We start from the raw sequence: 27,985 nt of genomic DNA, 5'->3' as shown, positions 1-27,985 counted from the left end.
TTTGTTGTTGTGCAGAAACAGACCATTCAACCCCCCTGGTTCGTGCCTATGACCTTCTCATACTCAGCCTTATCCAACCCCGTCCGTCTTCAAGACAAAAATTTGATTGGATTTTTGGAAAACATAAAAAAGAAAATCACGACCATGGGACCATAGAATTCGTACAGTGCAGAAGGAGGCCATTCGGCCCATCGAGTCTGCACTGACCCTCTGAAAGAGGATCCTACCTAGACCCATGCCCCGGTCCAATTCTGCGTAGCCCCTCCTAACCTGTGCATCCCTGGACTGTGGGAGGGAAGCCGGAGCACCCGGAGGAAACCCACACAGTCACGGGGGAAAAGTGCAAACTCCACACAGTCACCCAAGGCTGGAATTGAACCCGGGGCCCTGGCCAGGTGAGGCAGCAGTGCCAACCACTGTGCCACCATGCCGCCCAAATCTTTGGGAGTGACGAGAAAAAGCCCCTCTGAGAGAAAACATTTTTCTGCCCCTCTCGTCTTAAAAGTGTGACCCCAATAGTGACCCCTGGTTCTAGATTCTCTGACAAGCGGAAGCGTCCTGTCCACATCAGCCCAGTTAATACCCATCAGGGCCTTGTGTGTTTCAATTAAAGTTGCCTCGTATTCTTCTAAATTGTAGCGGATACAAGCAACCTGTTCGCCTGTTCCTCATAAGGCAGCCTCCCCATTCCTGGTATTAGTTTGGTAAGCCTTCTCTGAACTGCTTCCAAGGCATTTACACCCTCCCTTAGATTTATTTATAAATGTTTTTTTATTGGGTTTTTGAACAAGGTATGATTATCGTTATGTACACAAATGAAATGAAAATGAAATGAAATGAAAATCACTTATTGTCACGAGTAGGCTTCAATGAAGTTACTGTGAAAAGCCCCTAGTCGCCACATTCCGCTGCCTGTTCGGGGAGGCTGGTACGGGAATCGAACCGTGCTGCTGGCTCAGTGAGCTAAACTACCCCTAAGAAACATCTTGTCCTAAGACAAGATAAGGAACATATATATATATATATATACACATATATAGAAGAGAAGGGCACACCCCAACACACCAAAGAGAAGAAAATAATACATAGTAAAAAAAAAAATACTATAAAAAATTAAATAGAATAACTGGTAGGGTATTGTGCACCAGCTCGACAGCGGCAGCTCCATCCTCCCTTAGATAAGGTGGCCATTACTGTCCACCATAGTCCAGCTGTTAGATTGCCTTCTCGGGGCTGGTTTAGCTCACTGGGCTAAATCGCTGGCTTTTAAAGAAGACCAACCAGGCCAGCAGCACGGTTCGATTCCCGTACCAGCCTCCCCGGACAGGCGCCGGAATGTGGCGACTAGGGGCTTTTCACAGTAACTTCATTGAAGCCTACTCGTGACAATAAGCGATTTTCATTTCATTTCATGAGCCGAGGCTGAGAATGTAAGAGCAGGGAGGTTATGGTGGAGCTGTATAAAACGCTGGTGAGGCCACAGCTGGAGTACTGTGTGCAGTTCTGGTCACCACACTATAGGAAGGAAGTGATTGCACTGGAAAGGGTGCAGAGGAGATTCCCCAGGATGTTGCCTGGGATGGAGAGTTTCAGCTATGAAGAGAGGCTGGTTAGGCCGGGGCTGTTTATCTTAGAGCAGAGACGGCTGAGGGGCGACCTGATCGAGGTGGACAAGATTATGAGGGGCATGTTCAGGGTGGATAGGGAGCAGCTGTTCCCCTTAGCTGAAGGGGTTGTTTAGCACAGGGCTAAATCGCTGGCTTTTAAAGCAGACCAAGCAGGCCAGCAGCACGGTTAAATTCCCGTAACAGCCTCCCCGAACAGGCGCCGGAATGTGGCGACTAGGGGCTTTTCACAGTAACTTCATTTGAAGCCTACTTGCGACAATAAGCGATTTTCATTTCATTTCAAGTGTCGGTTACGAGGGGACACAAGTTCAAGGTGAGGGGTGGGAGGTTCAGGGGGAATTTGAGGAACAATGTTTTGCCCAGAGGGATGCGATGGCCTGGAACCCACTGCCTGGGAGGGTGGTAGAGGCGGGTTGCCTCACATCCTTTACAAAGTACCTGGATGGGCACTTTGCACGTCTTAACATTCAAGGGCCAAGTGCTGGCAAATGGGATTGGGCGGGCAGGTCAGATGTTTTTCATGCGTCGGTACAGACTCGATGGGCCGAAGGCCGCTTCTGTGCTGTATTATTCTGTGATTCTGGAGTGTCAGTCAGTCTTGACGTTTGAGCTTAGGCCCTGAAGTGAGGCTTCAAACCAGAAACTTGTAAGACAGGGGCAAGAATGTTACTAATTGAGATGGAGCTGGAGTTGCAAAATACCGTTTGTGTTTGCCCTTCAAGGCCTGTTTTGAAAATGGGCAATCGCCGTGGGTCGTACGGATAAACCGGTTTTGCCGTCATTGTCTCTCGAAGGCAGCACTGGTGGTCCTTTAACATGTGTAGCACAGACCATTCAGCCCAGCAACTCCATGCCAGCCCCACATGAACATCCTCCCACCCCTATTTCATCTCAACAGGTCCAGCATTGGTTTGTACCTACAGATTTGCAAATACTGTGGAAAATATACACATATTGTCATGAGAATGTCGCTCTAAGAAATGTTTGGCTGCTCATGTTACTAGTGCAGTGATGTCAGAGTGTGGGTGGAGCTGAGTTCTGGCTCTGCTTTTTAGTTTCACTTTGAGAAAAGCTTGGGTGTGTCTGTGTCTTTTTGGTTTGGTTTTTCAGGTTGTTGCAGCTGAAGTCAGCCAAAGCAAGTGTATTGTTGGGCTCTCTGCCATCAAGGTCTATCTCTTAATTATTTGGGATAATTCCAATTATAAATGTTTTCAGTAGTGAATGTAAACCCGGACGTGTTTCTGTTTAAGGTTTGTTAAGTCTTTTGGGTGTTAAAAGGGCAGCATACAGATTACTTAGTGTTGTATTCTTTGGGGTTGCTAAGATATTCACTCTATGTTTTAAAAAGGTTAAATTGAGTTCATAGAATAAACATTGTTTTGTTTTAATAAACCACTGGTCCATTTTCTGCCTCACCGCACCTGTAGAGTGGGCCGTGTGCTCCCCATAATCTAGTAAATGTTGTGGGTCAGCTGAACTCCAGGATACACTTTGGGGTTCTCTAATCCCTTGCCCACAACAGTATACATTTTTAAACAATGTTGTATCATTTCCCTTGTTGGGAGGGGAGGGGTGGGGGGGGGGGGGACAATTTGATCAGTTTGACAACTCTGCATTTTTTTCCCCCCCTCCCCATCCGCCCTGCATTCTCACGCAAGAAGAGGACGTACCAGTGCATCAAATGTCAGATGATCTTTCAGTGTGAATGGGACATCCAGGTTCACGTGGCCAACCATATGATAGGTAAGCAGATTTGCCCTCCGGGTTTAACGCACGCTCCACACCCGACAGCACGCTGTTTGAATCGACGGCATTCCATTTTCTTTCAATTTATTCTCACTTAGTTCATTTATTTTTCTGTTGCCGACAGGAGACATAATGCCAGGGTGCTTCTTACCAATTTTTCTCCAGACCCGCTGCTGCTTGGCTTGTTGGGACCCCAGCATTCAGAATGTCTACCCCCCCCCCCCCCCAATCTCTCTTACCAGGCGTCCTTTCTGGGGGAACAAAATGGTTGGTTCGTGTTAAGCGGTCAGACGGGCTGTGGACAGACGACCTATGGCACTGCCTCTCGGAGGATTGGGAGGGCAGGGGTAGGGCGATGTGCAAGTGCTGTGGACGTCGTAATCTGCGATTGTGTGGTTCCCCCCCCCCCCCCCCCCCCGGCCATTCTCCCCTCTCTCTTTCCATCCCACCGTGGCACTTTCGCCCACAGCCCCCCCCCCCCCCCACGCTTTGGGGAGAATGTTTAGTCTGCCGAACACTGGTCCACATAATCACAGCAGAAAAATCACCAAGACAGTGTCACAGAGAACAGTGTCTGTATTTATCGCTGGAGTAATTAGCAAGTTTGACGGTCTGTAAACATTCTCTGCTCACACTGGTTGATGAAGTGTATATTCTTCGGAAGGTTTAGATGTGCTACCAGTGTGCTACAATTTTGAACACCGTGCACCTTCCCCAACACACACGTACAAACAGGCTCACTTTCTCTCTCTCTCCCTCTCTCTCCTCTCTTCCCTCTCTTCTCTCGTCCCTCTCTTTTCTCTCTCTCTCTCTTCTCTCTCTCTTTCTCTCCTCTTTCCCTCCCTCTCTCTCTCTCTTCCCTCTCTCTGTCTCTCTCTCTCTCTCTCTCTCCCCGCTCTCTCTCTCTTTCTCCCCTCTCTCTCTCTCTCTCTCTCTCTCTCCCCTCTCTTCTCTCACTCCTCTCTCTCTCTTGTCTCTCTCTTCTCTCTGACTCTCTCTCTCTGCTCTTTCTCGCCCCTCTCTCCTCTCTCTCTCCTCCCTCTCTCTTCCCTCTCTCTTCCCCCTCTTTCTCTCTCTCTCTCCACTTCCCTCCCTCTCCCTCCCTCCGTCCTCTCTCTCCCTCCCTTCCTCCCTGCCTCCATCCCTCCCTGTCTCTCCGTCTTTCTTTCTTTCTCCCTCCCTCCCTCCCCCCTCCCTCTCACTCTCCCTCCCTTCCTCGCTCCCTACCCCCTCCCTCCCACCCCCTCTCTCTCTCTCATTTACTCTCTCACTCACTCTCTAACTAACCCTCCAACATTACCCTGGATCACCAGGCATTAAAAAAGACATTTGGACTGTTCTGGGAGCAAACAGGCAGGGGCGATTAATACCGTAGCTGCTTCAATAAATTGTGGCCGTGTAAAATTTTATTTCTGTTGATAAAAATATTGCCGTTGAGGCGAAAGGCCGCGTCTGTACGACTGTGAGGAATCTCTCTTATCATGTAACGGATGGCCTGTCACTCTCCCCAGGATGGTGAGGAACCGGGGGATTGGTGTGTCGATGGTCAGCGGTGGGGGTGGGGGGGGGGGTGAATGGGGGCAGGAGACCCTCTGCTGCGGCACCTCCAGAAATGGGTGCGAGCAGAGTTGGCAGCTGGTGATGTTGTGACACGTGAGTGTTCCCCATCTCGGATTCAGCCTGTGCCTGGGCTGGGTAACTGCGGAATATGGGTCACCTGGCACTCGGCAGGGATTTGCTGACCCGGAATGCCGGGAAGGAGGGTGGAAGAGAATTCCACAGAGGTTTGAAGGGCAACAGGGTACGAGCCGCGGGGGCGGGGGCCAGACTAATGGGATAGCCAGTGCGGGCAAGCTGGGCCGAATGGCCTCCTTTGCTGTATCATTCTATAAAGAGGTATCTGAAACATCAGCAGCAACTGTGAGCAATGGGCCAGGGGCTGGCAAAAAGCTTTTCACAATTTACCTGGAAAGGGTGATGTGCAGGTTTATTTATTATCATCTTTCCTCTTGCTCTGCTAGCTCAATGTGCAGATGTGTGTGCGTCTGGTCCGTATTGGACTATGTCACTGGTATATAACAGCGAGGGGGCCGGTTAGCTCAGATGGTCAGATGGTCAATGTGTGGATCAGATCCATGGCAACTGCATGGGGTTCGATCCCCATTCTGGTCTGAGGTAGACTAGGGCCTTGCCTCCTCGACCTTCCCATCGTAACAATAACTGCGCCACTTTGCTGCGGCTCCGGGAGTAAGAATCTTCTTTTCAGCAGAGACGTATGAATGAGGAGTAAGGAGGCCACTCGGCCCCTTGAGCCTGCTGTGCCATTCGATAAGATCACGACCGAGCTGATTGGTGCCAACTCCACATTCTGCCTTGCCTCCCCACCCCACTCCCGATAATCTTAGATTCCTTGACTAACAAGGGAGTCAATCTATCTCTGCCTTAAAAATATTCAATGACTCTTCCTCCACCGCTCTCTGGCGAAGATTTAGATTTATTGTCACGTGTCCTGAAATGTGTTGTTCTGCGTACAGTCCAGACAGAGCGTTCCGTACATGAAAAACAGCATGTTCCACAGACGCAGACCCTCGGGGAGAATGACTATCCCATTCTCCTCATCGCCCATCAAACAGGAGACCCCTTATTTTTATCGGGCATCCCCCAGTCCCAGCCCCTCTCACAGGCGCAAACATCCTCTCCGCATCCGTTCTGAAACGTCCCCTCAGGATCTTCAGTAATAGAAGAGCAATACTCAGCATGGCTATGGCTATATAATGAGCAATTCTAATTAAACGCTTTGGGTGGCAGTCTCACAGGATTGGGTGGAACCGCCAGTTTCTATTCACCTCAGTGGAGAGTGAAATTGGAAGGGTTTCAAACTACTGTTCTCCCCCCCCCCCCGATCCTGTCGGTGTCCTGCTGTGCAGTTTAGGGTAAAATGACTCTCGGAATCTGATCTGTCTTTGTCGTTGATTTAATCGCGTGGCCTTGACCTATTGAAGCACTTCGCCACATTGCCATCCATCCCACATATTGCACAACTCTGCTGTTCTCTCACTCAGCTCTCCAGGACAACACAGTAATCATGTTCGCTGCAAATGTCTTTCTTCTTGCTTTCGCTGAAGTTTTGTGTGTGGCCCTTATGGTATTTTAGCCGTCACTGTCGGGAGGGCCGATCATCAGAGGGGTCAGGGTTCAGATCATTGGCAGTGTCCCTCCAGGAGGGGGGAGGATGAGGAGAATTTACTTCAGCCGGTTGTTGGGATCAGGAGTGTGCTGCCTGACGGGGCAGTGGAAGCAGACGCAATGGGAACTTTCAAAAGGGGATTGAATACATTCTTGAGGGTGAAAAGATTTGCTGGGCTCGAGGGGGAATGAGGATGGGAGCAATTGGACTGCTCTTTCCAAGAGCAGGCACAGAATGGCCTCCTTCTGTGCTGGCCGATTCTATGATTTTAAGTCCTCGCCCTGTTCTGGAACGTAGAGAGTGAATCAACATTGACTCGTTGCAAAATATACACTGTGCCAGGCTGTCAAGTTGCTTTTTTATTTATTGAAAGGACGTCGGCTGGATCTGGATTTATTGCCCATCCCAAAATTGCCCTTGAGAAGGTGGTGGTGAGCCTCTTTCTTGAGCCGCTGCAGTCAACGTGGTGTAGGTACACCCACAGTGCTGTTAGGGAGGGAGTTCCAGGATTTTTGACCCATCGACAGCGAAGAAACGGCCGATATATTTCCAAGTCAGGTTGGTGAGCGACTTGGAGGAGAACTTGCAGGGGATTGGGGTTCCCAGGTATCTGCTGCCCTTGTCCTTCTAAGTGGTAATGGTCGCGGGTTTGGAAGGTGCCATGGTGAGCTGCTACAGTCCATCTTGTAGATGGTACACACGGCTGCCGCTGTGCGTCAGGGTGGAGAGAGTGAGTGCTTAAGGTGGTGTTTGGCAAGCGGGTTGCTTTGTCCTGGATGCTGTCGAATGTCTTGTGCAGTTTGAGCTGCACTCCTCCAGGGAGTATTCCATCACATTCCTGACTTGTGCCTTGTAGATGGTGGACAGGTTTTAGAGAATCAGGGGGTGAGTTACTCACCGCAGGATTCCCAGCCACTGACCTGCTCTTGTAGCCACAGTATTTATACGGCTAGTCCAGTTCAGCTTCTGGTCAACGGTAACCCCCAGGGTGTTGATTGTGGGGAATTCAGCCATGATAATGCCATTGAATGTCAAGGGGCGATGGTTAGATCCTCTCTTGTCGGAGGTGGTCATTGCCTGGCACTTGTCATTCAGAAGCCCGAGTTTGAATATTGTCCAGGTCTTGCTGCATTTGCTTCAGTCTCTGAGGAGTTGCTGAACATTGTGCAGTCATCAGCAAACATCCCCACTTCTGACCTTATGATGGATGGAAGGTCATTGATGAAGCAGCTGAAGATGGTTGGGCCCGGGACACTACCCTGAGGAGCATCTGATGCAGTATCCTGGGACCGAGATGACTGACCTCCAACAACCACAGCCATCTTCCTCTTGTGCCAGTGTGACCCCCAACCGCTGGAGATCCCCTCCCCCCCCTTTCCCATTGACCTTGCTGCATATAAACAGCGGAGTCATTAAAATTCAGAAAGAATGGCTGGTTGGAGAAAATGGACTGAGAGCGTGGATTATTGGCACTGCAGCAATTACTCACTGCATTCTATCTTCATACGTAACATGTTAAAATTAAATCCATTAACTATATGCTGGAGAGGACCGGGCCATTATTTAGGAAACGGAAGAATGGAATAAAAGATACTTCCGTTCCAAAACAATGAGCGGATTCAATCGGAGGTGTCTCCTACTGTCTGACTATGTGTAGAAAGTAGACCTTCCTTCAGCACTGTCGTCTACAATTAGAAATGACCCCCGAATATAGCTTCAGATGCAGCGTCTGACTGTGGTAGGTGTCAATGATGCCGGCGTTGGACTGGGGTGAGCACAGTAAGAAGTCTTACAACGCCAGGTTAAAGTCCAACAGGTTTGTTTGGAATCACTAGCTTTCGGAGCGCTGTTCCTTCCTCAGGTGACCCACCTGATGGACGTTAGCCTGGTGTTGTAAGACTGCGTTCTACGGGAGGTGTAACACTTTTAACAGAAACCTTACTTGGGCTTGCTTCCTCGAAAACCTGATGCTCACCGTCTGACAGTGAATCCACTGGACCGTTTGGGTCCAGGGAAATCTTCAACGCTCAACTTTGCTGACTGCCCACGTCAAAAACGCCATTGTCATTTCCGATCGTATTTTCTGTCCCATTATTCTTTGCTGCATGCACACCAAGTCTCTTGTTTATTTCCTTTCGTTTTTTTTCTCGAAGTATCAAGGTGTCTTTTCTTTACCTATTGCTGAGCTTTAATTATGACAGTTATATGTAATCCACTTTCTTTTTTGTTCTCTTACAAAAAATAAATGTTCTTTGTAAAAGCTACGAGCTGACAGGGGAGCTTTGGGGGCACCTTGCTTAATCGCCACCCAAAAATCTTCAAAAAATTCTGTCTGTGCCAACTTTAGGAGGGGACAGGCCAGGATTGGTGCTACAACGTGGTTTGGAAGGGGATTCTCGCAGTCCGAGACCATATAAAGGTAGATCTCTATCCATCTATCTATTGATCTGTCTCATCTTTCTGTGCATCTACCTGTCTTATCTGTTGAAGTTTGTTTAAGAGAGGAAGGAGATACTTGTGGTTGCTTCTGCTGAAGAGTTGCTTGGTAGTACAGGAGTTGAATGTTGCTTAAAAATAGAGAGAGACGTGTTTTTTGAAGCTTTGCACTTGACACTCGTAAGGACAAACGCAAGAATACCAAATTTCAAATTGACACTCCAGGTGACCAGGGTGTTAATTGGTTGGCAAGTCGGCTCTGATTGGCTGGGACGTACGCACATTTATGTGTAGGGGCCCATTCTCTGCAAACCAAATGAATCTGTTCAAGTCTGGCACCTTTTCTGAATTAATCTCAGCCTTGAAGTTTTCGCCTTGCCCTCTGTCCCCACCCGGGCCTCAATTGCTTTCATGGGGGACAGGGTTCCAGCTTTCCCTTTTGTGTAACAAAGTTCTTCCTGACAACACCTCTGTAAGGCATGACATTTTATTTTAAAGTTCTGCCCCTTGTTCTGGATTTGTTGACTCCTCCCCCCCCCCCCCCCCCCCCCTACCCCCCTCCCCGAATCAGGGGAAATAGGGCTGATAGAGAGAAACTATCAACTCCATCAATCTTCTACTTCTTTGTCACGCCTTCATCTTGGATACTCGAGGAAATACAATCCGAGTACACGCATTGGAAATGTAATTATTTTAGCTGAAGTACCATGGAGTGAACAGTTTGTTGGAAATAAAGGCGATGGGGGTGATTCTGTGGCCTCCGTGCCACGTGTATCTCGGAGGCCGGAGGGGGCACGCTGTTCACTGGCAGCGAGATTCTCAGCCGCAGACAATGGGATTTCCCATTGAATCCATCCCACGCCATCGGGGAACCTGCGGGACCAGGGAATCCCACTGCCGGCGAACAGCAGGAGAATTCCCGCCTTTAACCCTTTGAAACATTTGCAGGGATTCTCAATGGAAATGGTTTGGATGTGTCGGCTTCCTAAAGCGAGCTGGAGTTGGCCAGATTGGGAAATTAGGATCGGGTCTCCAGACGACAGCAGGAGCCCTTTTTTTTTAGCATAAGCAGCATTGCAGAATCTTTCGCAGAATACAGCACGGAACGAGGCACTTCAACCCATCAAGCCTATGATGGCCCTTTGAAAGCGACATCAATTGGTCACACTCCTTGTGCTCTTAGCCCCGAACATTTCTCCTTTTCAATTATCTGTCCAGTTCTCTTCCACAGGTTGCTATTGAATGTGTTTCCAATGGCCACTCAGTCTCACAGCTCCCCCCCCCCCACCTTTTAGAAATATTGACCTCCCCCTTCCTCCTGTACCTTTCCATCAGATTCTTAACGCTCCATCTTAATTTGGTCAGAATGGGGAAATTAAGGCTTCCACTTGTGTCAGTTAATGTCTCCTTAAGGCCAGGCATCAACACATTCCCATCTAATAATGCAGCCTGGCTGCTGTGTTTGTAGGTAGTCCAGTTCACCTTCAACATTCCGCCATTGGCCACTCCAATAAAGCTCCTGAGCTTATGGCCGAAATTCCCCGGCCGTTTGCAACCTTGTACTTCGTCATTAGGTCACACTTTCACAAGACCATAGGAGCAGAATTACGCCACTCGGCCCATCAAGTCTGCTCCACCATTCAATCATGGCTGATATTTTCTCATCCCCATTCTCCTGCCTTCTCCTCATAACCCCTGATCCCCTTATTAATCAAGAACCTATCTATCTCTGTCTTAAAGACACTCAGTTATTTGGCCTCCACAGCCTTCTGCGGTAAAGAGTTCCACACATTCACCACCCTCTGGCTGAAGAAATTCCTCCTCTTCTCTGTTTTAAAGGATCGTCCCTTTAGTCTGAGATGGTGTCCTCTGCTTCTAGTTTTTCCTACAAGTGGAAACGTCCTCTCCACGTCCACTCTATCCAGGCCTCGCAGTATCGTGTAAGTTTCAATAAGATCCCCCCTCATCCTTCTAAATTCCAATGAGTACAGACCCAGAGTCCTCAACCATTCCTCATATGACAAGCTCTTCATTCCAGGGATCATTCTTGTGAACCTCCTCTGGACCTTGCCCAAGGCCAGCACATCCTTACTTAGATACGGGGCCCAAAACTGCTCACAATACTCCAAATGGGGTCTGACCAGAGCCTTATACAGCCTCAGAAGTACATCCCTGCTCTTGTATTCTAGCCCTCTTGACATGAATGCTAACATTGCATTTGCCTTCCTAACTGCCGACTGAACTGGCACGTTAACCTTAAGAGAATCGTGAACAAGGACTCCCAAGTCCCTTTGTGCTTCTGACTTCCTAAGCATTTCCCCATTTAGAAAATAGTCCATGCCTCAATTCCTCCTTCCAACATGCATAGCCTTGCACTTTTCCACATTGTATTTCATTTGCCACTTCATTGCCCGCTCTCCTAGCCTGTCCAAATCCTTCTGCAGCCCCAATCCTTCTGCTGTATCCTACCTTGGATACTCGAGGAATTACAAGCCGGCAGTGTACCGCCCCCACCCCCACCCCGCCCGTGGGTTTCCCGGTGGCGAGGGGCGACTTCAATGGGAAACCCCATTGACGGCGCTGGGAGAAGAGAATCTCCCCGTGCCAGAGAACGGCGCGGCTCCTCCCGAGAGACACGCGGCTGGGAGGCCGGACAATCGCGACCGTATATCTCACGGTGCTATGGTGGGTGGTAAGCGTTGTACATCCGCACTTCGTAAAGATTAGGACAGGGTAAGCGAGTTGGGCAAAACAAGTTGACAGATGGAGTCTCATGTGGGAAAATGTGAGGTGGTTCACGGTGTGGGGCGGGAAGCAAATATGGTGAAAGACTACAAGATGCTTCTGTCCAGAGGCCTCTCCGCGTGTCCTCCGGGTGGATGAATCACAGAATGTTAGCGCGCAGATACAGCAAGTGAATAAGAAGGCAAATAGAATGTTGGCCTTTCTCGCAAAGGGTATGAAAGTAAGCCTGGCTGCTACTCTCCAGGGTTTTGGTGAGACTGCACCTGGGATACTGGGGATAGTTTTGGTCTCCTTACTTAACGAGGGATATACTGTTGGAAGGAGGTCAGAGAAGGTTCACTGGCCTGCCTCCCAGGATGAAGGGGTTGTCTTTGGGGGAAAGGTTGAGCAGGTTCGAGGCCTACGCTCACCGGAGTTTCAGAGACTGAGAGGTGATCTTATTGTCAGATACGTGTTCCTGAGGGGGCTTAAGAGGGTAGGCGCTGAGGGGGATGTTTCCTTTGTGGGGGCATCTAGAACGAGGGGGCAAGGGGTCTCTCAGTTTAGGCGGAGATGAGGAAGTCTTTCTTCTCTCAGGGCCGCTTGCCTTTGGACCTCTACCCCCTATCCCAGGGAGCGGTGGAGGCGTGGTCATTGAATAGATTCAAGCCCGGGCTTGACACGGGGATCAAGGGTGATCGAGGGAAGGCAGGAAAGCACAGTTGAGATCACAGATCGGCTATCATCTCAGCGACTGGCAGAACAGGCTTGAGGGGCCGAATGGCCTGCTTCCACCCCTGTATGGGAGGCAGTGGCATTGTGGTTGTGTCACCAGACTCGGAATCCAGAGCTCTTCTTGTCCAACTGACAACAACAACAACTTCCTTTTACATAGCGTCTTTAAAATAGCGAAATCTCCCACGGTGCTTCAGGGGTGATGGCGCCGAAGCACTTCAGGGGGCGCGCGTGAGGACGGGTGAGCAGGGGGTGAGTCTAAGAGGGAGAGGGGGGTTTCTGGCGGGTCCTACAGGAGGAGGCAGCGGCGGAGGGAATTGCAGAGCCAAGGGTCCGCCAGCAGGAGGCACTGCCGCCGGCGATGGAGCCATGATTGGGAATGGTGCGACGAGGAGGGTATCTGAAAACCAGGTTGAGAATTTTCAAAGGGAGGCATTGTTGGACCGGGAGGCAGTGCAGGTCAGTCAGCTCAGGGGTGAAGGATGCTTGGAATGTTGTTAACGCTGCTACAGGTCCTTGAACGGTTCAACTGGAATCCAGTAAAAGCCGGAATGATGAGCGAGTGAACATCCACGGCTGGCTATGGTAGAGAATTGCCAAGTTTTACAAACCTCTGAATGGAAACATTACTCGCCAGCTCAGTTCTAAATTGTAAGGACGCCGTGAGAAATTAATTTGATAAACCTGGATCTGGTTCTTGTTGGGCGCGGGTTTACATTACTCACCTGCTTTCAATTAATTTATTTTGAAGTATTGCTTAGATGGAGCACAGGTGTAGGAAATAGAAAATGTCAGTGCAGTAGTAAAGGCACCATAGTCCCAGATGACCATAGGCTGCTTTCCCCTTTGAGGGGGGGAGAGCTGACTGGTGGTGATTTAATCTGAGGGTCACCAAACCTCAGGCGAGGGGCGAGGTTGAGAAGGCGGGGCCTTCGTGAATTACCTCAGCCGGTGCAGGAATTGAACCTGCACCATAGGCCTCGCTCTGCATCACAGACCAGCTGTCCAGCCAGCTGAGCTGAACTCTAAACTTGGACTCTAGGTCGCTCCTTTCTCAGGCTCCTTTTCCAGGTCTTCTCTTGCCGTCGGGTGTCCTTGAAGAATTGTGTCCCTTCAATCAGGAGGTCCCTTCAAGTCGGACTCTTCTGAGAAAGGGTGGCGACGTCTGTGTTGCATTTCTTGAGTTAAACCTTCAGCGTGTGTTTGAAGCGCTTCCTTTGTCCTCCACTTGTTTGGAGCCTTTCTTGGAGCCGGATGAAGAAGATTTGCTTTGACAGTCGGGACTCTGACATCCTGAGCACATGGCCGGCCCGGCGGAGTTGGCTTTGGATGATCACGGTCTCGATGCTGTGCTCCTGGCTCCTTCAAGGCCGCTGATGTTTGTACGCCTGTCCTGCAAGCTGATGTGGAGAATCCGTCTCGGGCAGCGTGGATGGTCCCTCTCCAGGGCCTTTAGGTGGCATGTCTGTACGTGGTCCAAGTTTCTGAGCCGTACAGTTAGTTGGAAGGACGACTGCCTTGTACACGAGGATCTTGGTGTCAGCACGGACGACACAGTTGCTAAAGAATCTCATTCTTAGGTGTCTGAAGGAGGGGCTCATGGATTGGATACAATGTCGGATCTCCGCATCGATGTCAGCCTTAGTTGAGAGGTGGCTCCCCAGGGAAACGATCCACGTTTGGGAGAGTTTCACTGTTGATCTTGATGGAGAGAGAGAGAGCAGATCTTGCCCTGGGGCGGGTTAGTGAAAGACTTGTGCCTTTTTGAACTTGACGCTACGACCAATTCTTTGGTATGCTTCTGCGACAGTGACAGTCATGGTTTGGAGATTCTCTTCTGAGATAGTGGCGATGGCGATGTCATCTGCATACTGAAGCTATACCAGCGATGTCGGTGTCGTTTGCTTCTTGGATTTCAAGCAGCTGAGGTGGAAAGGTTTTCCGTCCATCCTGTAGATGATGTCTACCTCCCTGGGACGTTTGCTCATGGCAAGGAGCCCTTGACATCAAGGCAGCATCTGACTGAGTAAGGCATCAAGGACTCCGAGCCAAACTGGAGTCAATGGGTATTGGGGGAAAGCTCTCTACTGGTTGTAGCCATTCCCGGTGCAAAGGAAGATGGTTGTGGTGGTTGGAAGTCAGTCATCTCAGTCCTGAGATATCATTACAGGAGTTCTTCAGGGTAGTGTCCTAGGCCCAACCATTTTCAGCTGCTTCACCAATGACCTTCCTTCCAACATAAGGTCAGATGTAGGGATGTTCGCTGATGATTGCAAGGATGTTCCTGATGATGGGTGTGTCCAGAACCAGGGGTCACAGTCTGAGGATTCTGGGTAAACCATTTAGGGCAGAGATGAGGAGAAATTTCTTCACCCAGAGAGTGGTCGGCCTGTGGAATTCATTACCACAGGAAGTAGTTCAGTCCAAAACATTGTATGTTTCCAAGAAGCAGTTAGATACAGCACTGAGGGCGAAGGGGATCGAAGCATGTGGGGGAAAGCAGGATTAGGCTATTGAGTTGGATGATTAGACAGGATCATGATGGATGGCGGAGCAGGCTCGGAGGGCTGAATGGCCTCCTCCTGTTTTCTGTGTTTCTATGCTCAGCACCATTCACGACTCCTCAGACACAGTCCACATGCAAATGCAGCAAGACCTGGACAATATCCAGGCTTGGGCTGACAAGAGGCAAGTTACATTTGCACTGCACAAGTGCCAGGCAATGACCATCTCCAATAAGAGCGAAACCATCACCCTATGACATTCAACGGCTTTACCATCACTGAACCCCCACTATCACCATCTTGGGGATTATCATTTTTTTTAATAAACAATTTTATTGAGGTAGTTTTTGGCTTTGTAAACAGTTACAGACATCAACAGAAAGAAAGCAAAAAAGGCAAAAATGTGCAAACATCCACGTACATTCAATACTTCAATCATAACATACTGCACAACTTGAGGATTATCATTGAACAGAAACTGAATTGGACTAGCTACACTAAAGCTGTGGCTGCAAGTACAGGTCAGAGAGTAGGAATCCTACAGCGAGTAACTCACCTGCTGACTCCCTAAAGCCTGTCCACCATCTACAAGGCACAAGTCAGGAGTGTGATGGAATACTCTCCACTTGCCTGGATGAGTGCAGCTCCAACAACACTCAAAAAGCTCAACACCATCCAGGGCAAAGTACCCAACTGCCACCCCTTCCATTAACATTCAAACCCTCCACCACCGACACACAGTGGCAGCCGTGTGTACCATCTACAAGATGCACTGCAGCAACTCACCAAAGTTCCTCGGCAGCACCTTCCAAACCCACGACCACTACCATCGAGAACAGTAAGAAGTCTTCCAACACCCGGTTAAAGTCCAACAGGTTTGTTTCAAACACTAGCTTTCGGAGCACTGCTCCTTCCTCAGGTGAATGAAGAGGTGGGCTCCAGAAACAACTATATAGACAAATTCAAAGATGCCAGACAATGCTTAGAATGGGCATCTAGAAGGGCAGCAGATACCTGGGAACATCACCACTTGTAAATTCCTGTCCAAGTCACTCACCACCCTGACTGGGAAATATATCGGCCGTTCCTTCACTGTCGCTGGGGCAAAATCCTGGAACTCCCTCCCTAACAGCACAGTGGGTGCACCTGTACCACATGGACTGCAGCAGTTCAAGGTGGCAGCTCACCACCACCTTCTCAAGGGCAATTAGAGATGGGCAACAAATGCTGGCCCAGCCAGCGAAGCCCACGTCCTGTTAAAAAAAAATGGATTGAAGAAAAGGATGGTGCCGACGAAGGTGGAGAAAAGGTTGGCAATTTTTCAGATTAGAGTGAGGATCCTCGGCTTTGGATAATGACAGAATCAGCATGCAGAGCCCTAACTGCTCTGAGCCACCACAAGCTCTTCCACACCACGTTTAATGCTGATCTTAGAGAATCGTACAGCGCAGAGGGTGGCCATTCGGCCCATCGTTGCTGTACCATCTCTTCGGATGAGCTTCCCCCCGCGGAGCTGTGAAGCAACAGTGCGAACCGCTGTGCTGCCGTGCCGCCTCAGGGTTGATCCACATCAACTCCACCTTCCCGCTTTGCAGCCCCATATCTTCTAATTCCTTTTGTGCTTCAAAATCTACCGAGCTCTGCCGCGAATATATTCAGCCAGTGAGCGTCCACGGCTCTTGGCTGGTGAACTCCCTCTGGAGTGAAGGAATCTCTCCTCGCCCCAGTCCTCAGCGGTCGACGCCTTGCTTGAGATCGGCCAGTTTTGGAAGCTGCGCACGTTTTGTTTGACGTGGCTATCAATTCGACTGGCTCCTCCTTTCCTCTTCCGTGCTCTCAACCTGTTAACTTGCCTCGGGAAGGGCGGTCTGCAAGGTGATCGAATCCGAGCTGTTTCGAGATGCTGGGTGACATGAATGTGGCAGGAAGCTAACCCCGAAGAGTTGTAGAATAGCAGTGATACTTTAATCACAGTCAGCATGTTGCTATTAGGAATGTTAATTAAAGGTTGCCTCTTGGGATTCGACTTTCACAATATTGATGTTTGCTCTGCGGATAACCTTTTGGGATTTAGCAAAAAAAAAAATTGTGGATTTATAAAAAGCAGCTACTGGAAAAGGAACATAATGTTTGACAGGTGGTGTATAAAAAAGAAAATAGTGAAATGTGCACAATCCTCAGGGAGGATGTTTTTTCTTCTAACTGAGGAACATTAGCAGCAAATTGTCGAGCTTGAGAGAGAAGAAGAATGTCTTTCTTGAGGTAACGAAAGCAGCCGAGAGCTTTAACTTGTGTGGCCGGGAGACTCGGCGAGAGTGGGATTCTGTGGAAAGGACCCCGTGGCTGGGTCATTGAACATACGCGAGGCTGAATTTGATAGATTTTTGTTTTGCGAGGGAGTCAAAGGTTATGGCGGGGAGGTAGGAAGAGACAGTGGCATTGACGAATTGTCACTGGAGTAGTAATCCAGAGGCCCAGGGCGATGCTTCAGGGACCCAGGTTCAAATCCGCCATGGCAGATGGTGACATTCGCGTTCAGTAAAATATTTGAACTTAAAAGTCTAACGATGACCCTGAAACCATTGCCAATTGTTGTAACAACCAATCTGGTTCACTAATGTCCTTTAGGGCAGTGTTCTTCAAACTTTTTTTCCGGGGACCCATTTTTCCCAACCGGCCGACCTTCGGGACCCACGCCGGCCGACCTTCGGGACCCACGCCGGCCGACCTTCGCGACCCACGCCGGCCGACCTTCGCGACCCACGCCGGCCGACCTTCGGGACCCACGCCGGCCGACCTTCGCGACCCACGCCGGCCGACCTTCGGGACCCACGCCGGCCGACCTTCGCGACCCACGCCGGCCGACCTTCGAGACCCACGCTGGCCGACCTTCGCGACCCACGCCAGCCGACCTTTGGGACCCACGCCGGCCGACCTTCGCGACCCATGCCGGCCGACCTTCGAGACCCACGCCGGCCGACCTTCGGGACCCACGCTGGCCGACCTTCGCGACCCACGCCGGCCGACCTTCGAGACCCACGCCGGCCGACCTTCGGGACCCACGCCGGCCGACCTTTGCGACCCACGCCGGCCGACCTTCGCGACCCACGCCGGCCGACCGTCGCGACCCACCATTTTCTCCTACCTTGTTTGCTGCTGATAAAAATGGAGGAAGTGGTTTTGGGTCCCTTTGGCCCTCGTACTTTGGCTCCTCCAATGGAACCTGTTGGATGAAGGTGAAGCCTTCCAGTGTCGGAAAGTATGGAGTCTCCATCTGTCCAAAGTTTTACATTTTCTTCCTGTAAAATTTTATCAAATAAACCCCCACCCCCCCCGAACTTGTAAAAAGAAATAAAAATAAAATAAATGAAAAAAATAAAAATAAAATGAATAAAATAAATGAATAAACCCTCCCGAACTTGTAAAACAAAAAGCTTTGACCGTTTTTTAAAAAAGCGGCCACACTGCGCGAGCGTGCCCGATCATCGGTGCGCATGCACATAGTTTTGCCCATGCGCGCCGATGATCTAGCACGCATACGCAGTACGGCCGCATTCTTTTTACATGTTCGTGGCCATTTTGAACGGCGCTTGCAGCCGGCGTTATTAACAGCTGCGGCTGTTGCGCACAGATTTGCGCAATCGGGAGCGCCACGACTGACGTCTTCGCCACCTGCCCGCGCGTCGCGCCCCCGAGTTTGACAATGCCTGCTTTAGGGAAGGAGATCTGCCGTCCTTACCCGATCTGGCCTACATGTGACTCCAGACCCACAACAACGTGGTTAACCTTTAAATGCAATAAATGTTGGCCAAGCCAGCGAAGTCCGGATCCCATGAACAAATTTTTAAGAGGTAGGAGAGTGGATTGAAGGTCACAATCAGATCGGCCATGATCTTATTGAATGGCAGAGCAGGCCTGAAGGGCTGAATGGACTACACCTGATTCAGCTTCGTATGGATAAAGCAATTCCTCACGCCTCTGCTAAACGTCTGTACCCTTTAAATCTGTTCACTCTGAAACACTTTCTTCGTACTTACTCCATTAAAAGTCTTCACAATTTTCAATATCTCCTCTTGTCATTCTCCAAGGAGAACAATCCCAGCTTCTCTGCTCTCTTCACGTAACTGAAGTCCCTGACACTTGGCGAAATTCTCGTCTGTGCAGGGGTTAGGGGAAGATGGTGGTAATGTCACTGGGCCAGTGTACTTGTCTAATGCTGTCAGACTGGTGTTCAAATCCCATCCCATTACAGGAAGGAAATCAGCCATCCTTACCCGGTCTGGACTACACGTGGAGTGAATCGTATTGGCTGAAGGCTGACATCTGTGATGCTGGGGACCCCCGGAGGAGACCGAGATGGATCATCCACTCGGCACTTCTGGCTGAAGATTGTTGCGAATGCCTCAGCCTTGTCTTTTGCACAGATGTGCTGGGCTCCTCCATCATTGAGGATGGGGATATTTGTGGAGCTTCCTCCTCCAGTGAGTTGTTTAATTGTCCACCACCATTCACGGCTGGATGTAGCAGGACTGCAGAGTTTAGATCTGATGCGTTTGCTGTGGAATCGCTGAGCTCTGTCTATTACTTGCTGCTTATGCTGCTTGGCACACAAGTAGTCCTGTGTTGTAGCTTCACCAGGTTGACTCCTCATTTTTCGGTCTGCCTGATGTTGTTCCTGGCATGCTCGCCTGCACCCTTCATTGAACCAGGGTTGATTCCCTGGCTGGGTGGTAATGGTAGAGTGGGGGATATGCCGGGCCATGAGGTTGCAGATTGTGGCTGAGCACAATTCTGTTGCTGCTGATGGCCCACAGCGCCTCACGGATGTCCAGTCTTGAGTTGCTCGATCTGTTTGAAGACTATCCCATGTAGTATGGTGGTCGTGCCACACAGCATTATGGAGGGTTATGGTGTTGAGGACCGGGTTCGGTCCCGGCTCTGGGTCACTGCCCGTGTGGGGTTTGCACATCCTTCCTGTGTCTGCGTGGGTCTCACCCCCACAACCCAAAGATGTGCAGGGTAGGTGGATTGGCCATGCTAAATTGCCTCGTAATTGGGGGAAAAAAATCATTGGATACTCCAAATGTATATTTAAAAAAAACAGGATGCAAGGTATCCTCAATGCGATTTAGATTTATTTTCACGTGCACCGAGGTACGATGAAAAGTATTGTTCCGTGTACAATCCAGGCAGATCATTCCATGCATGAAAAAAACATAGGGCATACAATAAATACAAAATGTAAATACAAAGACATCGGGTGAAGCATACAGAGTGTGGCACTACTCTGTAGAGAAGATGTGTGAAGAGATCAGATCAGTTGAATAGAGGGTCATTTAGGAGTCTGGTAACAGCGGGGAAGAAGCTGTTTTTGAATCTGTTCGTGTTACAGTTACAGTTGTATAGGACTTTGGTTAGGCCACATTTGGAATACTGCGTGCAGTTCTGGTTGCCACATTACCAGAAGGATGTGGATGCTTTAGAGAGGGTGCAGAGGAGGTTCACCAGGATGTTGCCTGGTATGGAGGGTGCTAGCTATGAAGAAAGGTTGAGTAGATTAGGATTGTTTTCGTTGGAAAGACGGAGGTTGAGGGGGGACCTGATGAGGTCTACAAAATTATGGGAGGTATGGACAGGGTGGATAGCAACAAGCTTTTCCCAAGAGTGGGGGTGTCAGTTACAAGGGGTCACGATTTCAAGGTGAGAGGGGAAGGTTTAAGGGAGATGTGCGTGGAAAGTTTTTTACGCAGAGGGTGGTGGGTGTCTGGAACGCTTTGCCAGCGGAGGTGGTAGAGGCGGGCACGATAGCGTCATTTAAGAAGCATCTAGATAGGTATATGAACGGGCGGCAACAGAGGGAAGTAGACCTTGGAAAATAGGAGACAGGTTGAGATAAAGGATCTGGATCGGCGCAGGCTGGGAGGGCCGAAGGGCCTGTTCCTGGGATCGGCGCAGGCTTGGAGGGCCGAAGGGCCTGTTCCTGTGCTGTCATTTTCTTTGTTCTTTGTTCTGTATCTCCTGCCCGATGGAAGAGGTTGGAAGAGAGAGTAAGCCGGGTGGGAGGGATCTTTGATTATGCTGCCCGCTTTCCCCAGGCAGCGGGAGGTGTAGACAGAGTCAATGGATGGGAGCCGGAATATAAATGCAAGTATTTGTTGGAATGATGCTGCAGTTAAAATTCCTCCAGCCCTCCACGAGGCCCGTTGAACACAATTGTTTCTCTTTGGGAAGATGCCAGAATCTGAGGAGATTTCATTCTTATTTGCATCTGGACAGGATCGTGTGGCCTTAATCTGTCAACTTTCTGTTGGATTTATTTAATTTTGAAACAATCGTTTTCAGTTGCAAGTCATTCCCATGGCAACTGCCTATTGCAAAATTACATTTTCAGTTGTCTGTTTTAAAAATTTACAAAATTGCTTGTCAATCACAGTGCGGCAACCACCCTCCACAAGTGAATCTTGTACTGTAATATTAAGATGAAGTTAAACTGTTGGGTACGCTGTGCCATGTGTGAAGAACGTGTGTTGCACCTTCGGAATCTGACCCTCTCATTAACAACTGATGGTCAACGTCTAAACCGTGATTATCGTGAGCAGGTGAGGAAAGTTCCTCCCCCACCCAGGCCACGCGCAGCATCTCCAGCTTGACTCTCCGAATGTTCAAATACATCCGGAATCCAACAGAGACCTGAACCCGATGGTTTTCCTCTGAGACGTCAACTCAAACCTACAACATCTGCAGACGGGAGAGGAACAGCTTTCAGTCACGGGATGTGGGAGCCATTGGCAAGGCTCGGTCCATTTCAGTTCAGAGTCAGTCACATTGCTATGGGCCTGGAGTCACTTGTAGGCCGGGCCAGGTCCACACAGCCCCTGGGACCCGGGTTTGAATCAGGCCTCGGGTGAATGCCTGTCTGCCGTGTCCGTGTGGGTTTCCTCCGGGAGCTCCGGCTTCCACCCACAGTCCAAAGATGTGCAGGTTAGGTGGATTGGCCATGGGGGCGGCACGGTGGCGCAGTGGTTAGCACTGCTGCCTCATGGCGCCATGGGCTCGGGTTCGAATCCCGGCCCTGGATCACTGTCCGTGTGGAGTTTGCACATTCTCCCCGTGTCTGCGTGGGTCTCACCCCCACAACCCAAAGATGTGCAGGGCAGGTGGGTTGGCCACGCTAAAATGCCCCTTAATTGGAAAAACATTTAATTGGGTACTCTAAATTCTAAAGAAATAAAATAAAGATGGATTGGCCATGCTAAATTGCCCCTTGGTGTCCAAATGGTCAGGTGGGGGTCACTGGGGTAGGGCAGGGGAGTGGGGATAGGACGGTGGAGTGGGCCTGGGTACAGTGCTTTTCCAGAGGGCCGGTGAGACTTGATGGGCCAAATGGCCTCGTCCCGCACTGTAGGGAGTCTATGATTTCCTTTCCTGAAGGACATTAGTGAACCAGATGGGTTTTTATGGCAATCGGTGATATTTGTCACAGTTTTTAATTCCAGGTACTTATCAATTGAATTTCAATGCCTCCGGTTGGTGTGGTGGTGTTTGAGCCCACGTCCACAGCATTAGACCGGGGGGTGGGGGGGGGTCTTGATCAATGCTTCTGTGACATTAACACAAGGCTGTCATCTCCCCATGGCTATTGTTGAGGAACTTCCTTCCCTAGTTTCTCTGCCCTCCTTTCTTTAAAGGTGGCATTAGGTGAGGGAGGTTGTGATAATGTTCCTGGTGCAGCTCGGCACTAATGACCTGGAGACTTGAGTTCAAACCCCTCCATGGCAACTGGGCAATTTAAATTCAGTTAATTAAATCTGGTACAAAAAGAGCTGGCGTCAGCCTTGGTGACTGCTGAATTGTCCGCCCTTTGGAGAAGTGTTTCCTTACTTTTCTCCTCAAATGTCCCAGCTCTAAATTTAAGGTGGTCTCCACTTGTCCTGGACCGCCAACCAGCCTCTCCCCCTGTCAAATACGTTCAAGATCCTGAAATCCTCAGTTAAATCATGGTCAACCTCTCCTCAGTATCCCACTCCGGCATGCCAACCTGAGGGAGCTTGGGAACTTTGCTGTCGTTGAGTTAACTTTAACCCTAAAAGCAGCAAGGTAAGGCTACGGGGGGATTGGGCCTGGGTGGGGTGCTAACCCTATGGGCCGAATGGTCTCATTCTGTACTGTAAGGGTTTTATGAACCATGACCTAATTGAATGGCGGGACGAGCTTGAGGGGCTGATGGATCGCCTCCTCCTCCTGTGTTCCCCTTCCTTTGCCTCGATGGGCGGTATCCTTGATTGTTTATCCGAAAGCTCCTGCCCATATTTGCCGATGGTAATTCCATTAAAAGTCATAGATTCTCCCTTGCTGGACATATTACCTGGCTCTTCTGTGTTGTAAATACTACTTGCTGCTTAACCAAAGGCATTTAATTCAGTCCCACATTAGAAACTCTGGTTGACAATATTAGACAGGAATTGCAACCACCTCCAATTGATTTGCAAGTCCAGCTTTATCGTAAGCAAGGAGTTGGTTTCAGAGATGCCGGTACCCTCCCAGAATGGTTCAGAGCTAAAAAAAAAAGGGTGTGTGTGTCCTCGCGCTATATTTTTTCAACACCCTCGCGGAAATGGTTATGAGATAGAAATAGGATAGAATACCGATTGGTTCGCGATGAGCTTCGAATCTTCAATATGCTAATGATGTTGTTCTGCCTGCTATGATCTACAGGAGTTGGTGGATCATCTTGATTAATGTTAACCAGGGATAAAGGCGCCTGATAAATGTCAACAAGGTGACTGGGGCGGTTGGAAACATCTGCAAGATCCTGATTAACAGAGTTCAGCTTGAGCAGTTGACCCTTTCTTTATATTTCGGTCAGGCATCACAGAAGGTGCAGAGTCTAACAAAGAAATTCGGGCTAGATTTAACGCGGGTCTTGGATTGTGAGAGCACGGGGTAGCCACAACCACTGGACTGGTTAAGGAAAATCTGTCTTCTCAAAGCCCCTGATTGGCTGGTGACAATGTGTGGCTGAGAAATCTGGACCAGCCAAGAAGGGTGACCAGGCTAGAATGAGAGCATTAGAAATGGAGGGGATGGATTAGATAGATATTATCTTCACAATGGACGTTCAAGTGTACAAACACGAGGGTGCTCGAGAACGCTGAGGGGTGAGCATCTGGGTGAGGGCCAAAAACACACCCGAGGAACATAAAATACAGACCAAGAGTTCTGCGTCGCGATTGTTACCCATCACCGAACGGCGCAAGCTGGGAATTCGTTCAGTTCTCGTTTCCTGCAGGAATTGCAAATGGTTCAAAGCAACCCTGCACTCCGCGGGGAACATTCCCACTCTTGACCTTCCCGAGCGAGGCAAGATCATTGATGAAGCAGTTGAGGAGGAGTGAGCGGAGGGACACTACCCTGAGGACACTATCCTGGAGCAACATTCGAACAGGCTGCTGCAGCCGGAGTGCCAGGTTTTGGAAGCGGTTGACACGTTTTCGCTTTCAAATTTAGTAAGTTTGCAATTGAAATCCCTTGAATTTGTCAAAGAGACAACCTTTTGTGAATCAGACCGGTCTTATCGATTGTATAATATATCGCTTCTGCTGTAACTGCAGTGGTATTGATTTTTCTTTCAGCAATGTTGTACTTTCACATTGTACGTCTGCCTTTGGTTGGGCATTTACATATTTTCATGGGCAGAATACAGAGTGTCGGCTTTCAAACTCCCAGCTATTCCGCAGCCTGATGACAACCAGACACTGTCAATAAGGGACGAGAGTCATCGCTGCGAAAAGCTAACGACATTTACTGATAACCCGGTTGCCTAGTTAAGCCGGCTGCAGTGGAGCACGCCGACCCCTTTCCATTCGGACTTTTCCATTTCTGCTTCACTCGTGACGTTGCGGTCTGGAATTCTGAAGACCATTCCGGTCTCCGTATTTAGATGAGAGATAAACAATATTGAAGCACTGGAGTTTGAAGATTTCCAAGGACGACGCTAAAAGTGAGAGGTCACGGGCTGGATTCTGCGCCTGCCGGATGCTCCGTTTTGCCGGCAGCGTGCGGGTTTTCCGATGGTGTGGGGCTGCCCCGCAATGGGAAACCCCATTGACCGGCCGGCCTAACGGAGCAGCCCGCCGGTGGGGTGGAACAGAAAAGTGCCGGGGCGGAGAATCCAGCCCCAGGCCTTTCGCGAGAAGCTTAACAGGCTGGGGGGGGTTTATTCGGAAAAAAGTATCAAGAGGCAACTCAATAGACATCGTTTAAATTATGAAAGGGTTTGATAGGCTCCTGAGGCAGCACCTTCCAAAACTACGACTATACATCTCGGAGGACAAGAGCAGCAGAGACCTGGGATCACCCCCACCTGGAGGCTCCCCTCCAAGTCACTCAACATCCTGATTTGGAAATATATCGACCGTTCCTTCGCTGTCGCTGGGGGAAAATCCTGGAACTCTCTCCCTAACAGCACAGTGGGCGTACCGACACCACATGGACTGCAGCCGTTCAAGAAGGCAGCTCCCCACCACCTTCTCAAGGGCAGTTAGAGATGGGCAATAAATGCTGGCCTAGCCAGCCACGCCAGACCTCTGCATGAATAAAAACAAATAGAGATGTTTCCACAGGCGGGGGATCAAGGTCACTGATATAAACTGGTCCCTTGATAAATCCAATAGAGTCTAAAGTGGTAAAAGGTGGAGGAGGGATTTACACATGGAGGCAGAAGGCTTGGCTGAGGTAAAACTTGCATCTGTCTTTACCAGGGAAGAAGGTCGCAGCAAAAGAGGACGTAGGCCAGAGACTAGGTGGATTTAAAATTAACAAGAGGAGGCATTGGACAGGTTATCTGTGCTTGAAGTGGATAAGACCCTGGAGCTGGAGAAGATGCAGCACAGACCATAATTTTTCTGTCGGTCTTGGCTTCGGGGTCCCAGAGGACTGGAGAATTGCAAACATTACACCCTTGTTCAAAAACAAGGTGTAAAGATTAACCCAACAATAACAGGCCAGCCAGCCGATCCTCTGTGGTGGGAATACTTCACAAAAATTAATAGTCGCAGGGACACGAGGCTGTGGTTGAACCCGGGTCCCTGGCACTGTGACGCAGCAGTGCTAACCACTGTGCTGCCTTGGCACTACCTTGGTCAGCTCTATTACATTAGGGACTCTGGATAAATGGGAGTTGATGTTACTGTTTTGAGCTCAATAAGGGGAGGCATTCTGAGAGACGGGCAGAACTACAGGGGAAATGAATCTTCATGAGCATCGTGCATGGAGCAATGGAAGGCCATGCATTTGAGCAGTTGCTGCAGCAGTTTGCATTGTTGCTGCAGTGGTGCTCTTTGCCGTTATAGCCCCTGCCAGCAGAGTAACACACTTGCTTTGTATCTTTCCCACTGTCTCTCCTTTCACCACATGTGAGGCTTGCTCAGTGAGCTGGTGACAGTTAATCGAAGGGATTGACAATAGTTGTGTCAAACGCATTGATGAGCTGCGATGTATTGCGGTTTGGCACCGTGCTGTGAGCACACATTCACACCGACGTTGCTGACATGGTTTCTCCGTTGTCTTGCACATGTTGCTTCGTTTGGTGTAGTCAGTTGCACCAGCTTTGAACGGACTGCGACTTCCTGAGGTAATAGTTAGGAAACCTTTTTGATCCTTCAAAATTGCGATCATTTTCTTAATCGTGATGTCACAAAACTTTATTCCCTCGTGTTTCATAAGAACATAAGAACTAGGAGCAGGAGTCGGCCATCTGGCCCCTCGAGCCTGCTCCGCCATTCAATTAGATCATGGCTGATCTTTTTTGGACTCAGCTCCACTTTCCGGCCCGAACACCATAACCCTTAATCCCTTTATTCTTCAAAAAACTATCTATCTTTACCTTAAAAACATGTAATGAAGGAGCCTCAACTGCTTCACTGGGCAAGGAATTCCATAGATTCACAACCCTTTGGGTGAAGAAGTTCCTCCTAAACTCAGTCCTAAATCTACTTCCCCTTATTTTGAGGCTATGTTCCCTAGTTCTGCTGTCACCCGCCAGTGGAAACAACCTGCCCGCATCTATCCTATCTATTCCCTTCATAATTTTATATGTTTCTATAAGATCCCCCCTCATCCTTCTAAATTCCAACGAGTACAGTCCCAGTCTACTCAACTTCTCCTCATAATCCAACCCCTTCAGCTCTGGGATTAACCCTAGTGAATCTCCTCTGCACACCCTCCAGCGCCAGTACGTCCTTTCTCAAGTAAGGAGACCAAAACTGAACACAATACTCCAGGTGTGGCCGCACTAACACCTTATACAATTGCAACATAACCTCCCTAGTCTTAAACTCCATCCCTCTAGCAATGAAGGACAAAATTCCATTTGCCTTCTTAATCACCTGTTGCACTTGTAAACCAACCTTCTGTGACTCATGCACTAGCAGACACGTCCCTAAAACCCGATTTTTGACATAGTGGAGTGGCCCAAGGTGCATCATGGGAGCAGTATTGAACACAATTGGGCACCGAGCCGAATCAGGAGATATTTTGATTGATAATGCACCTGTGATGCATCTTGGGATTTTAAAATTACGTTAAAGGAGGTGTGTGTGAATGTTGTCTGCATATGTGCCTGTGTGCCTGTACATGCAATTGTGTGTCTGTGTGTGCATGCATGTGGGTATGTGTGTGTCGGTATACTCTCACATGCACTCACACACACATACCCACACGCACTCTCACACAGACATATCCACATGCACCCACACACACACATACCCACACGCACTCACACACACACACACACACATGCACTCTTGCACAGGCATACCCACAGGCACTCGCAGACATACTCTCACGCGCTCACACACACATATGGGTGAGTGAGTGGGTGTGGGTATCTGTGAGTGCGTGGGTGTGGGTATCTGTGAGTGCGTGCGTGTGGGTATCTGTGTGGGCTTGTGTGTGTGTGTGAGTGCGTGCGTGTTGGTATGTGTGTGGGCTTGTGTGTGAGAACGCATGTGGGTATGTGTGTGAGA

General features: G+C 49.5%; 1 protein-coding gene across 4 annotated transcripts in view; it reads left to right on the top strand.

Moving 5' to 3' along the window:
* The window catches only part of LOC119972209 (zinc finger protein 521), a 505,048-nt gene that overhangs the window by 243,472 nt on the left and 233,591 nt on the right, over positions 1–27,985 (top strand). The window contains exons 3-4 of one of the 4 annotated variants that reach the window (XM_038808566.1): positions 3,287–3,371; positions 8,909–8,980. In XM_038808566.1, coding sequence (XP_038664494.1) covers positions 3,287–3,371; positions 8,909–8,980 — 157 coding nt within the window. The remainder of the gene's footprint in view (positions 1–3,286; positions 3,372–8,908; positions 8,981–27,985) is intronic. The other 3 variants (XM_038808567.1, XM_038808569.1, XM_038808568.1) reach the window with 3 other exon arrangements.

This window comes from Scyliorhinus canicula, chromosome 10 (genome assembly GCF_902713615.1).
Source record: "Scyliorhinus canicula chromosome 10, sScyCan1.1, whole genome shotgun sequence".
Lineage (NCBI taxonomy): Eukaryota > Metazoa > Chordata > Chondrichthyes > Carcharhiniformes > Scyliorhinidae > Scyliorhinus > Scyliorhinus canicula.
The sequence above is the reverse complement of the archived record's forward strand: the minus strand, read 5'-3'. Positions and strand labels throughout refer to the sequence as shown.